This window comes from Leptopilina boulardi, unplaced genomic scaffold, assembly GCF_019393585.1.
Source record: "Leptopilina boulardi isolate dan_hultmark-lab unplaced genomic scaffold, ZJU_Lbou_2.1 LbouV2_214, whole genome shotgun sequence".
Lineage (NCBI taxonomy): Eukaryota > Metazoa > Arthropoda > Insecta > Hymenoptera > Figitidae > Leptopilina > Leptopilina boulardi.
Window position 1 is genome coordinate 1,212,242 of NW_026137768.1, and position 15,604 is coordinate 1,227,845.

Sequence of the window (15,604 nt, forward strand, 5' to 3'; positions counted from 1 at the left end):
AAAAATCTGCAACTTTTTTTTTTAAAAAAAAAGAATTTTGTTAAAAAAATGTAATTGTTAAATAAGTTTTAATGTAAATTTTTCTTATTTTTATGTCTAAAAAATTATATTTTTGTTAAAAAATTATGATGGCAAAATACAAATTTAACTAAATTTTTTGATCTTTTATTTAAGAATTTTTTAAAAAGTTATAAGTAAAAATTTAAGAAAAATATATCAGCTTAATTTTTATTATTTTAACAAAATTCTAAAGTTTTTTTTATAAATAAAGAAAAAAATTGCATATTTTCTATTTAATGAATGTTTAAAATTTGTAACTCTTTTCAAATCTTGGCGCGCGTTCCGCTGTTCCGTGTGTGGTCGGTATAATAGAGTTCTTGTCACTTTTAAGAAAACTGTTATTTTTTAATTAAATTGCAATTATTATGAAATGTGATTGTTAAATAATAAAATAATTTAATAAAATTTGCAATTTCTATTAAATATAAATTATTTTTTCACACATTTTACACTAATTTCTGAAAATATTATGAAAACTGACAACGAGTTAAAATCTACAGTTACCACTTGCACATATCAAGTAATTATTTATTATTTATCACGTTAATAATTAAAATTCTTACAAAAATTAACTCTATGAATGTTCATTTAACCTCACAATACTAATTTTTATAAATTTTCACCAATTTAAAGCTTTTTTTTGATAATTACCTAAATTCGACTTAGATTCGACTTAGATTCGACCCAGCTGGGTCGATTTTAGGTAAATCGAATCCGCCAGGGATAATAGAGGATAAATGCATTTCCCTGGATTATTTAAGCAAAAAAGTTAAACATTCAAGATATAATATTTTCAAAACTGATCAGTGTCTATTCGCAATTGTATCGACATAGACGTCAATTCAATGTCGTTCTTTAAATATTTTATCATTTCTCAATTTTTTTAAACTACTTAGTTTACATTTTTCTAAAAAACATGTTAACTATCTTTAGGTAAAGTTTATTTAATGATTGTTTATAAAATAAATTGTTTTTTTAATTTGTATCTTATATTTATAATAAAAATTTCAGTTTCTGAAGAGGACGACTGTGTCATTGAAATGTAAAGAATAGTTTTTTTATTTATTTTAATTCTGACTCGGAGTGATCGATATCATCATGTTTATTATTTAATGCTGCTGATTGATAAATTCTAAATAGTATTATAACATTAGTTATTTTATAACTTACCAAAATGCTTATCAAAATCCGCATCCAGCGAGCCTGTTACGTTCACAAAATCTTTTTCAAAATCATTATTTAAAATATCTAATAATAATGATAGTAATAATATTATCTTAGAGTGGTATAATATTATGTAAAATGCATAATATTGTATAACCTATTGTATGGTATAATTGTTATTGCATTATTATATTAAACCTAAAATTAATACGAAATTAAGAAGTGCAGTATAAACCAGTACGGCAATTAAAATTCATAAGAGGTCAAGACTGTCATCACAGTACTGCCGTCCCAACAAGAGTAGCAGTAACTACATTTTGGATAAGTCACTTATTGGTGGCAGTGGCAGTGGCAAGTAGGTGACTCATCCTAAATGCAGATACGGTTATTCTTGTTGGGGCGGCAGAGTACGTGACCATTAAAAGTCGTTCGCTTCTACAAAGAATAAGAGTAGAAGACCGACACAATGTAGCATATTTTTCGCACTCTGTAGACACATGCATATGGTGTCTTACGAGGTCATCGCTGTCAATCACCTGATCAAATAATCTGAATCGATTAAGGATCAACTAATCTTAGAATTAACGTATATTAATTATTTAATGATTAGTATTTGTTACATAATTATTTAGTTGCTAGATTGCAACCAATTAAAATTCAATTTCAATTCGGCAACACTGTCTATGATATTTTAATCTCTTTTCGTCAACAAGACTCGCTATAAGCAGCAAGACCTTGTTGACGGATACCTGACACCCTGATAAGGAGCCGTCGGCAGCTCGCGAATACTCTTGACTCGGCACCCTTCTTTCAAATATAAAATGTTATAGATTAAGTTTAAAAAAAAAAATTTTGTCTCCAGAGAGTAACCTTGTGACAGTGTTACGAAGCTGGATAGCGAAAAGTATCACTGCCGCAAGGTTGCATATGTCTTTTATCATTGGAAACATTGTAACAATGTTGTGAAGCAGCATGGCGAAAATCAACATTGTTGCAATATTAATCATCTACCTCGTTCAAGCACCACGCGAATATGCTGCAGCAATGTTACGAAGAAAATGTCGAGATGTAACATTGCGCAACATTGCGCGAATAAGACTACGTTTTACAAAGAAAGCTGTAATAATGCAAACGAATGTTAAAAGAATTATATTAAAAAAAAAATTTTAATAATAGTAAATGCATAAGATAAAAAGAAAATATATATTCAAACATAAGCATCACACTGTATTGTGGTGCATACGTATGCGTGAGCGGCCAAGGCAACACACACAAGCAAGAAACCACTGTGCATAAAAACTACAGTGCGCTCGCGGGTTTCTCGGTTACAGGACTCACACCACCATGGGACTCGCCGTGCTACGGGCACTAACACACACGCGCCACGCTTGCCTCTACTCGCTGCCTTATCTGTGCGTAAAACCTTCCTTCACCCCTCTGGAAGCCCAAGTTGTAAACACAGCACCAAAACAAAAGCACGTGCGTTCTAACAGCTGACTCGGTATTATATGCGAACGCATATTACCTTCAAACATTGATATGCCCAATTGCAGAAGACTCTCTCTTTATTACTAAATAATTGTTGCAACGTTTTCCAACAAAATAACGAAAACCCATGGATCACAGAGATGGGTTTAGCCGCAATTGGATACGCAATTTACTTGTCATCCACTATGTGGTTGTAATAATTTCAATAAATTATTGCACCATTTATAACGAAATTAAGTTATAATTTTGTTAAATAATATTATAATTTAATTTGGTCATTTTAAAATAGTTTTCAGAAATGTCTCTTATTAACAGACCATTTCCGTTCCCACGGAGCCTGCATGGGAATCAAAAAGATCAGCAAAAATGCAACTCCCACCAGGCCCAGGAATTTTCCCTTACTTCCATCTAAATTTTCGTTTCTCCCCACCTTGACACTGAAGGCAAGGACTAGAGGCAAGTCGCAAAATCTAATTAATTTGCAGTACAACTTCTTGACTCTTCCGAGCAACACCTCTCCTAGCTCTAGCCTGGCAAAGTGTTGCGAGACCTCAAGAACGCCGCGACTTAGCCCGTCTGCGCGTCGGACCCCCGTGTAGAACTTAAAAGAAAAGTATAATACGAAAGGCGGACGAAAAACCAAATAGAACTCTTCTAACCGACGAACTCCATGTGAGAGCTGTGGCGGGAAAAATTCAGTTTAGTAAGAAATATTTTACTAAATTGAATTTTGTTTATTAACCGACCAGTCTGTGCGTGTAGCGCCTGCGCCGTTTCGTTACAGTGGCCCTACATTACAGTGTTGATTTTCTTTTTTTTGTTTTTTAAAAGTACTTTAATACTTTCTACTTACCTTTTCCAAATTATACTCTTCCCTGTCTTAACACATCAAATTCAACAATTTTCAACCAACAACAATAACAAGCAGAGCGTAACTTTTAAAAGTAGGATCACGATCCCGCAAAATTCAAACAAGGTCCTTCAGACCTTGGCAGCTTGGTGCCTCCCCCAAACTAAATTTAGGGCCATCTCAAAAGCTCAATTTAAATATTAATTTAAATAAATAAATATTGGTTTGTAACAGTATTATTGTTATTATATTCCATTATACAAAATTATTGTATGTTTGTATGATTAAACGTTTGTATGATTTTATTATTAATTTCACAAAAATAGGACCTTTCACATGACTTACAGGTTTATTTATTATTATTAACAATTAATATTTTTATTAATATCTTAATTAACTGAAAATAACTGGAATATATATGGGGCATTCTATTTTAAAATTATACCCCTAGTAAACAATTGACAATATAAGACATTTTTTAAATAATTATTTCTCCCATTTAATTAAATCAAATTACTTTTGCAATGAGTGGTTTCGAAAGAGAAATTTCTAAACTTTATTATTGTAAAAATTTTTTTTAAAAAAAACGTTTAATTAGCATAAAAAATGTAGTTTGAAGGTTAAACTTATAAATATCTCAAAACACGTTGTCTCCGATTTTGACAAAATCTGTGTCAAAAGAAAGCTTAAATATTCCATTTTTTATTTCCGTAAAGTTTATAATGGACATTTTCGAGGATTTCGAGAAATTAATTAAAATTCTCAGACGTTTCAAAGGTTAAAAAGGGTTGAAATTTGCATGAATAGAGAACCTCTGTTCAAATACAGCGGCATTTGTTTTTACGACATTTTTAAACAAATAAATTTTAAAACTTCAATTTTAATCTTAATAATTTTTTTAAATTTGAAAAATTTTTAATTGCAAATAGCTAAAGATCAATATATTTAGTAAATTCTCTCTAACCTGAGTTTAATTTTTATAAATTTTTCTGAAATCAAAATACCACAATAATAGTTCATAAAAAAATTGTTTTTTTGTTAATACTATTTTGTTCATTACTATAAATTCATATTTTAAATAAATTTTTTTAAACATTTTACAATAATATTTTTTGGAAATATAAACGATTAGATATCTCGTCTTGTTAGTAATTAATTTTGTTAGAATTATTATTGTATTATAATTTATTAAAATCTCACAAATAACAATTTAACACGCAGATCGTATACAATAATAGAATATTTAAATTTTTTATAATTTTATAAAATTAGTAAAAAAATTGATCAAGTTCTCTGACGTTTTCGAGGCCTTTTTAGTATAGGAAAAGTTGTTGATTTGTGAAATTAAATTGAATAGTCACAAAATTTTGTACAAAAGTTAGTTTATTTTTTATGAGCTTTTTATAGGAGAAAATAACATTTCTATTGAAGTTTTCTTTTTTGAAGAAAATAGGAAATGTTAAAAATAAATATTTCAAATTGAATATAGTAATATAAAAACAAATCTAAGTTTATATTGTTATGTATATAAATAATGAAAGCACATGACGTTCATAATTAGCTGTATTATTTGTCACATAAATCGAATTTCCTTAGAAACTTTCAAGTAAAACTAGTTATAAAACATTTTTTCCACATCAAATAAATTAGTTCAATTAATAAATATTATTAATTAATAAAATAATTTTTTTTCATAGTGTAAAAAAAATCAAGTTCTCTGCCGTTTTCGAGGTCTTTTATGTGAAGGAAAAGTTGTTGATTTCGAAGATGTTGAGTACTTTTTCAAAGAAATTTGTTGTTGAGAAATAGGAATGAATGCATGATACTGATGTGTTCCCGGTATTGTGACTGCGTTTTCAAATCTATGTTGAAGATTTTTTTTTACAATTAAATAATTTTCCTTTGAAACGAATCTAATTTCCATTCCTGAAAAATGACTTTTAGCCCACGTGAAAAGTGCTTTAGGGGATAGAATTTGTTCTCCTGACGGCTGTTGTAAGCTTGCGCGTGCAGCTTGTCGTTTGAAAGTCCCACCCAGACCATCGCAGGGTCCTTTTCCATGCCCCGTAACATGAAAATGCCACTCTGCTTCCAATCCAAAATCGTCATAATGAAATTTCAAATTCGAAAAGTTATTTTTATTCTTGAATTGTTGAGGAGCTCCATCGGTAAAGTAAATAAGTTTAATTACATGAAAATTTTTTTTAAGAAATGAAATTATTTCTTGTTGACATTGATAAACGGACACGGAATCATGGATTAAATTATCTGAAATAATAACCATAGACTTATTCATTATTTCATTCTCTTTTTTATAATAAATCATCACTGTCAATAATGAAGCTTGCTTATTATTCCAATAAAATGCCTGTGCACTGTTTTGAGCAATAAATGCATAATTTTCAGCGTAATCTAGTTGGATGAGAAATTCGTTAGGTGATAAATTATTTTTTAATTCGTTTAAAGAAGACGATTGCTTTCGTCCTAAGAAATCATGAGTTTTCAGGTTTATTAGTTTTTCGGAAAAATCTTGAATGAAACAATTTGTTTTCATGATTTCTGTTTTCAGCGTTGTACGGTCGGTATTTTGCCACACTTCAAATTTGATTTCTTTTATTTTATTTGTATTAAAAAGTAATGTCAGCAAATTCTTTATTTCATCCTTACCAGGACATTTATGGCATTCATTTAAATAACATTCAGGCGTAGGATTCTGACAGATAATTACATTTATACAATCCGTGTAATTATTTAATGGCTTTTCAGTATCATAAGTCAATTTTTTTAAATTAGATCCTTCAATCATTAATTTTAAGTTTTCGTGGTAAACACAAACACAAACCACATGTGTTCCACTAGATCCTGCACTCACACAATATTTAGGTCTTAATTGACAAAATTTAGAAATGCTTATTTTGACGCCTTCATTCTCCTCTTTAAATATTTCGTATAATTTAAATAAATTAGCCAATAATAAACGTTTCTGATGAGTAACTCGTGAACCATTATCTTCTTTTATAGAAAGACAATCTTTCTTTCCCGGAAGCATTTTGCTGTTTCCGTCAGATTCATAAAATTTTTTTACGAGATTGGTTACTTCTTCTGGCAAACGAGGACCTTTTTTTGGACTGGGTGTGGATAAAATTCCATGATTTCTCGCCAAATTTTTTGCCTTTTTAGCCAAAAAGTAGCTAACGTTAAACTCTTTAGCTATTTCTTTATTCCCCAAGATTCAGGCGCGAGAGTTAAAAGTGTAATTTTCTCTTTCGTAGTACTTGCATTTTTCAATTTTTCTTTTGTTTGATTAAAAATTTCCTCCTTCCCATTACACACATCTACAAGAGAATTAATTATTTTCTTTATTTTTCTTTAATAAATATTAAAAAAATAAAATAATAAATAAAAAATAATATTAACATATATACTATTAATAATAATATATTAATTTTATTATTATTAATTATTTTTAATTATTATTAATACTATTAATGATATCTTATTATTAATTTATTAATTATTAAATATTATTAATATTAAATTAAATATATTAATAAAATATTAAGTATCTTTAAATCGACAAAATAAATTTTTTTCTAAAATAATATTTTAATACTACTCAGTAATATTTTTTGTTTGATTTTTGTTAATTTTATTTATTTAAATTACTTTTAATATTTTCTAGTCCTGAAGATTCATCAGGAAGTTTATCAATTCCAATTTCGTTTGAAAAATGCGATGCCTCTTTACGACAAGAGTGACAAATTTTTAACCCTTTGTTGGTAATATCGGGAAATTTTTTCTTTATTTTTTCTGAAATATTTCTTAAGCCTTTTCCTTTTCCATGGTTTTCTTTTTTAAAAGGATTCACACAAACACTGTATTTAAAATTATCCATTTGTTTACAATATTTTTTTTCTCTAATGTCAAGTGATGTAATAATGTAAGGTTAATGGAAATTAAATTTAAAAAACAAAATCTGCTCTTAAAGAAATGGTTCTCCATTCATACAAATTTCAATCCTTTTTAACCTCCGAAACGTCTGAGAATTTTAATTAATTTCTGGAAATTCTCGAAAATGTCCATTATAAACTTTACGGAAATAAAAAATAGAATATTTAAGCTTTCTTTTGACATAGATTTTGTCAAAATCGGAGACAACGTGTTTTGAGATATTTACAAGTTTAACCTTCAAACTAAATTTTTTATACTATTTAAATGTTTTTTTGAAAAATTTTTTTTACAATAATAAAGTTTAGAAATTTCTCTTTCGAAACCACTCATTGCAAAAGTAATTTGATTTAATTAAATGGGAGAAATAATTATTTAAAAAATGTCTTATATTGTCAATTGTTTACTAGGGGTATAATTTTAAAATAGAATGCCCCATATAAGTCAGGTAATAAGATCATTTTTCCATGAATTGTCTGGAGGAGAAGAACCAGTGCATTTCCCCACTTTTTACCAAGAAACAACAATGACTCCTCCCCATCAGATGAATTCTTATTGGTCATTATAAAGCCATTTAATTCAGATTGGGTAACAGTGACGATATATATTATTTAATATATTTGAGGAAATGTAGATAAACCGTCAATTCTTTTTTTGTTTGGAAGATCATCTAATTCTGAGTCAAAAAAAGAATATTAAGTATTTAAATAATTTTAGTTATTAATTATTAATTAAACACCCATTTATCAGAAATAGGGCTTGTTGGATGCGGATTTTGATAAGCATTCGAATAGTGTTTTTAAAATAACTCTAATTTTATTTGTTCGTAAAATATTTAATTTTTTATTAAGTTTTGTTAGTTAATTAATTAATATCTCGAAAAAAAAATAATGCCATCTCAAAAATTTAACTATCGATTTATTATGACTTAAACAATAATCATGATTTTTTTCGCGCTTTTAAATGAGGGAGAACATGTTTAAAAGTATTAAACAAATTTTATTTTTTAAACAAATTTTTTAAAAATTAATATTTTTTTAAACAAACAATTTTTTTTATAAAAGTTTAAGGTTTTCTGCGTAAAAACCATTAAAAACCATATCACTACAATTTACCGAATTTTGAGAAAAATCCAAGACATGACCCCGTATTCTCATATGAAATGCCTCATATATAAAAATCTTTTTTTTAATTTTATTATTATTAATAATTTTTTTTAACCAAAAATTTACCACGTACAAATACAAGAGAAGGAATTATGTCTACAGGGATCCGGAAATGAAGATGACGGCATAATGGTTACTTCTAACAATCTTTAAAAATTCTTGAAGATAAAACTAAAGGTAATACTCGCATTAATGGCAATTTTTACTTCCGAGAAAGATCAGCTACGAACAACGAAAATATTAGACGGATCTAGATGATATCCCGAAAACTCAGCAAACAAGCCGCACAAAGTTTCAACAGCTTGGTGAGTCGCAATAGGCCAAAAAGCAACCTGATACACTCCAAACTGTTCTTCAAGATCCACAATTCTTCGAGAAAGAATGCGACAGTGAATCAGGCACCAATTATTTGAAGTTAACGCGGAAAAATTAAGATTATTTCTACAAAAAGGCGAACCATAAACCGTACTATTGTCTCTTGTTTGTGATGTCAAATTTGCAACCGAAGCTTCTTCACGGACTTCCTGTTCAACGGTAGGAACGTTTTCCGACTTTTCTTTGCAGAAGAACAAACTAGTCACTCAGAAGATTAAATTAACACTGAATGAATACTTACCCGAAGCCCCACCACCATCATTATCAGAGGATTGAAAAACAAATTCCTAAAGGTTCAATCACCGTTCAACTCCGGAAAGATACTGACCTAAGTCACCATCAAGGGAGCAGGAATAATCAACACACATCCTTGGAATTGACAATATTTATTGTGCTGATATGTTTCAATACTCGATCACATTTAAGGATCAACTTACCTCTTATCTCACGTGTCAATTTGCAATCGGCCTCTCATTTACCCTTTTTAAACTTTACAGAAACCTACATCTGCACCAATCTTCCTTGTTGCACCAAGTAAACACAATTTGTTCAATATCACGTCTTCCAAAAACTGTAAAAATTTTCTGTGTTTTTTAAAGAGGACGATAAAAACACTAAGAGGGAAGGACTGTTTCATCCCGACTATTTAAAAATAATTTTTACATAATTATAGATATACATATATATTATAACGAAATTATTAAATTAATTAAATGTTGTTAATTAATAACCCCTTTTTAAGTTACAAAAAGATAACCCAACGTGAAAATTGTTAGACGCCAGCCAATTTTTGAATGGAATTGGCAAACCAGAAAAATCTTACTTACCCACGACGAAACTCGGCTCACAATTTCCTTTTGGTCTGTCCTCTCAGCTGATGTCGGGAAGACGCCGATAAGGGAAAGATGGCCAAACACAAAAAAATATACGCTATTTTTTCTATATACTTTATTATATCAATGAATCGAGCTCTATCTCGACTCTTCTTCCCAACTCACTCTTCTCTACACTTTTTACTCTCTACACACTGTGTCACACGACACTTTTCTTAAACAAAAAACACAACTACCAAATCTCTCGACACACGCTCTAAGACAATCTCATCGATTCTTTTTATTGATTGCCTTCGTCTCCGCCTCGTTCCGTAGCTGTCCGCCGTGATTGCGCCACCTCCCGGACTCCTGCGTTGTCTCGGCTTCAAACTCCAAACGCGCGAAACTCAACCCGAGTTGAAAATTGCCTTGTGACGAATTACTTCGTCACAATATATACATAATATATAAATAATATACATAATAATTAGACTAAAGGATAACTATTATTATAATATAATTAATACATAGTATTTAAAATTAATTATCATAACAACCTGCTGCAAGTTATAGTACACCCATTCCATGGGTTTTTGAATTGTGAGTCCGCAGATGGTGGGCAAAGGACATTTAAATTAACTGGATCATTTACTAAATATAGCCAGCCTCCGATAGAATCAAGTTTGGTCCACTGGTATGTTTTACCGCATTCGAGTTAAATATTACATTTTCTTATTGCTTCTATCGTTGGATTTAACAGCAACTGGATTTAGCAATGAGGTCTTCCATAAAACTCATATACAGCCATTCCACTTGAACATAGAGAATAATCTGAAATTTTTCTACACATAGACAACACTTTTCTTTTTATTGGAATATAGGTTCTTAAAGCATCGTCAACAGCAATGTATGCAAATTCAGATTTAATAGATATTCGTCCGGTCTGATTTCCAAGTATTTTTGTAAGTTCCACAGCAACCAAATTTTCATTAAAAATGGCCCTGCTGTGGAAGTTAGGTTTTGAGATTAAAACTTCAGCTCCATATCTACCCTCCCATTTTGTCACAAGTTTAATGTCTACGTGTTTACGCACGTTCTCCATTATATTCGTACACTTTAACATGGCAGTTGAATTCACTCCACACATTTTGCGTATGTACATAATCATTATCTAAAATATTAGAATTATTCAAAGTGCTATAAAATTTTTCTTTTGGCGGTAATTGAGTTTCGTCGAGTTTTTCCTTCGAGTCAATGTACTCATAGGGGAAAACTTCTTTTCGCGTTAACAATTGAAATTTGTCTTCGCTGTAGTTAAAAAAACCGAATTAGCAATTTTATATTCATTGAGATAGGACGCTAACTTGTCCAATGATGATGCCATGAATTTAAAGGAATCAATGAATCGAAATTTGATTAAACTATTTTTAATATTTTTTGTAAAGCTGATATACTTTTCTTTGTTTATATGAAGTAGATCAAGTCTACCTTTAAGCTCAATAGCAATAGCTTTAATAATGAAATGCGCGTCATAACCACTAAGGTTATGAAAAACAACAGGTATGGTCGGTGATTCATGGTAATTAACATTGCAATTTTGATGTCCGGAACCTCGGTACATCCGTGTTAGATGGTTGTGGTCTCTTACTTTTACTTCCCCTTGCACGATTTTCTTTTGACAAATATGACAAGTATTATCATTTTTAAAATTAATTAATTCTTGTGGGGCAAATGTTTGCATGGATTTAAAATTCTTTAAAATGAGCTCTGCTTTATCAGTTAAATTTTTTAACTCTTTTGAAAACCATTTAGCAGAATCTTCTTCATCTTTTAGGGATGCTTTATATGTGGACAATGAGTCATCAAAGCTACACTTTAAATAATATCCAATACTAAGCGTTTTATGATTTTGCAGAACCTCAGTATTGCATGCTTCATGTAATGCCTCCGCATGAATCAAAAGACTCTCACAATCAGCATAAATGATAAAAGGCACATGCTCCTTATTTTGATAATTCTTAAACTCAACAGTATTTTTACCTGTTTGCGGTAATCTGATCCTTGTATCATTTAATTTTCTGCATGTTTCCTTGTGTTCTGTAAGCTGCAATTCGTCTCTAAAATAATGAGGACAACGATCACAAATAAACTTTTAATTTTTCTTCATGGACAGCTGTGATCCAACCAATTTGGACAGATCTTTTATCTAGACATAGTGGTAGTTAAAAGATATGATTGGTAGATCATCTTTCTCTTCTGCGCTGAGACTTTCATCAATGTAATGATCTTCAATGCGTAAAAGATTAATATGATCTACTCTCTTTAGTGATGTAAGATATAGAGGATATACACTGAAATTTTCTTTCTTTTTCGACAAACCATAGACATTAACTGAAATGTTAATGTTTTGAGACTCAAATTTTGAAATATCTTTGAGTGCAACAGGAAACTCAATTCCTAAAAAATTAAGTTTACCTTCAAAAGGCTTATACGTTGAAACTCGTTCCGCGTTCTTTTCAACTTGATGTAAAGCAGATAAAATTGCTCATTTAAAGCATTGGTTATCACTATTTTGAATATTAACACAAGCATGCTTTTTATTAATAGAAGATGGTAAATTGATGTAGGAACTTGCGCGCATAGGGTTAAATTTGTTGATGTTAACCTTTTACCTATGAATTGAATCAAGTTTCCAGATAGAGTCCTTCTCCTGGAATTCTTCAATTCTTTTCAAAGTTATTTGTTTAACATTAACATTGTACCAGTCATCTAACGGGGTTGTTAATAAAATTTCATCCGTTTTCGCCATAAAAGTTTTTTAGTCAGATTGTTCTTCTTTACCATTAATTAAATCTTTTTTAAATTTTGCACCCAACACAGTATACACTTTTAAAGGACCATACTTGTTCAAAGCTTTTTCAATATTTAATTTAAATAAAGCGTAGGCATCATCAAAGAACTCGTTAATATCCTTGTAATCTTAATTTATAATAGCACTGGTTTGCAAACGATTATCGAATGCTTTATCAAAATCCACCCATTTCATTCTAGCATTAGTCACTTGCACACCCGCACCGCGTTTTATTAAAGCATCAAAATGACAAAGCAAGTATTCTAATTTTTAATCTAAATTCAAACATCTAGATCTTTTGGAAGTAGTTAAATCTGTTCTTCGCAAAAAATTTCTAAATATATTTTTTTACCTTTGATACTTATTTTGCCTTTCGAATGCGGTAATGAGCTTCTCATCAATCGCCATTGACATTGTAATAATGAGCTTCAGCTTCGTGGATTTATTGAAGTTTTCAGATTGCTGACAAATTTCAATAATTTCATCAATCTCGATTCGTTCTCGAGACTTTTTCACCACCTTACATTTAGGCATCTTGAAAGATAAATCTAAAAAAATACGAAAAATAGAAAAGAAACCCACCACTCCCTGAAAAGAAAAAAAACTAAAATGAAAACCAAAATACCCACCACCTGAAAAGCAAAAAAAACCTAAAACTTAAACCAAAATACTCTCTACCGAAAAAATCTAAAACTACATCTAAAATATCGATGCGGTGAGAGACGGTACTCTGCATATGAACCCGGCTCGGGAAGCGGGATAGATGCAGCCATCCCTCACGATGTTTTTTTCCATACAGATTGAGATAAATACATATTCTATTATATACAATAAAATATAAAAACGTAAGTTAACTTTAAATTAGGTTAAAACAAGTTGTAAATTCAGATGTTCATTACATGAACATTGTGCTTCCTCTTTAGGATCAGCAAAAAAATTTGCTTCCTCGTGGAGAAAGCATTAACATTGAAATAAACATACAAAAATAATATAATAATATAAACATTTAAGTACCTATACATTTGAGTTAAATTTAAAGAATTAATGGAAGTTAAAAAATCAAAAATTCATATTTTAACCGAAATTTCTAAATATTCATGAAAAATACTATATAATTTATAATTATTTACAATTATATCCATTCGTTTTAATGCAAGGAACACAATTATTTTATATTTAAACTTAAATTTAAATAAATACAAAATTTTTCAGCTAAAATGTTTATTTTCTATTTTTTAACTTTCATTAATTTATTAAATTTACTTCAAATGTAAATTGTAAATATATCAATCAATTCGTTTTCATGTAAGAAATATAATTATTTCATCTATAAACTTAAATTTAAATAATCACAAAATTTTATAGCCAAAATGTTAACTTTTGATTTTTTAACTTTCATTAATTCTTTAAATTTAAATTAAAACTATACTTTATATATACCGATCGATTTGTTTTGACGTAAGAAATACGATTTTATTATATATAACCTTAAATTTTTCTATTTAAAAATTTTTTCGATTAAAAAAAATTTTTGAAAAAAGACGATCAAATTTTTTTTTTGGGTATTTTTTAAAATCCTTTGGTCAGATTTGAGATATTAATATGATAAATAAGCCTACCAAATTTTATCTAAATCGATTAAAACCTGTTAAAGTTATCTTCTAAACAAAAAAGGGATCCACACACACATATACATACACACATACATACATCCGGTTAATTGATCAGGATCTCATATAACATGTTTCTATATAGAGAAAATTTTGTTTCCGACACTTTAAAAATTTTTATAAACGAAAGAACTACAAAGCTTCCTCTAGGAGGAAGCAAAATAATTTGCGTCATCTATAGGAGGCAACCGGTACTAACTCAGTCGGTAATGAAGAACACTTAGCAACTTTAAAATAAATTTTAAAAAATTTAAATTTCCCTCCAAGCGGGTTTAAATTGGCCGGTGGCGCCATCTAGAGGTGGCAGCCGGTACTAGCGTGGTTGGTAAAGTATAACACCCAGACATTTGAAAATTTTTTTAAATTCAAATTTCCCGTCAAGCGGGAATGAATTGGCCGGTGGCGCCACCGGTATCGGTGTTTTTGTCGGTAAAGAAGATTCCTATATTGCCGACCTCTGTCGGTACGTGAGTCAGAACCCGCCTTGTAACACTACTTTCTATTCTTTATGAATGCTTACACATATGTATGTACACACACTCATACATATAATGTATACATATGTGTGATGCCTAGTTGTCATATTTTCTATCCTAAATTTTATAATAATGAAAATGAAAAATTGTTATATCTCTCGATGTAACAATTGTAACGCGCACTTGTCCGATTTTATTTATTATTAATTTTATATGTTATATACTTAATTTATAATTTATTTATTTACAGAGGTTACTAGTATGCAATCCAGTACTTCGGATTTCAGCAGAAGAAGCCATGCTACACTCTTATTTTAATGACTTAAGTCCTACAATTAAGAATGATAGATACTAATATTTGCAATAATAAAAATTCAGTATTATTTCTTGGTAAGAATTTTGTATTAAATAAAAACATATTTTTTGTTCTGTTTGTTTATCAATATAATAAAATCTTAATAAATATATTAGAATCCAAGTTTGTCAATTTATTCTAGGTTTAAATTGCAGTTCATGTACATATTACCTGAAGTTTCTCGCAGGCGAATGTGGAATACTGAATTAACATTCCGTCTGTTTCTTTTTTACTTTCTATACAAAACTACGCCAATAATATACACTACCGTCGGAAGTTGACGGTACGATTAACGTGCGAGGAGTGGAAATTCATCACTTTTTGCCGCCTCGCTGCTGGCTTGTAGAAAAACATGCTCGAACATTTTTTAACAAATTTCAGGAACTACA

The 15,604-nt window shown here is 29.6% G+C and overlaps 1 protein-coding gene across 1 annotated transcript in view; it reads left to right on the forward strand.

The window, feature by feature from the left end:
• LOC127279124 (cyclin-dependent kinase 5) overlaps positions 1-15,338 on the forward strand; it is a 119,354-nt gene extending 104,016 nt beyond the window's left edge. Inside the window, exon 7 of the mRNA XM_051301277.1 lies at positions 15,111-15,338. Coding sequence (XP_051157234.1) covers positions 15,111-15,215 — 105 coding nt within the window. The 3' untranslated portion in view covers positions 15,216-15,338. The remainder of the gene's footprint in view (positions 1-15,110) is intronic.
• The last annotated feature ends 266 nt before the right edge of the window (positions 15,339-15,604 follow it).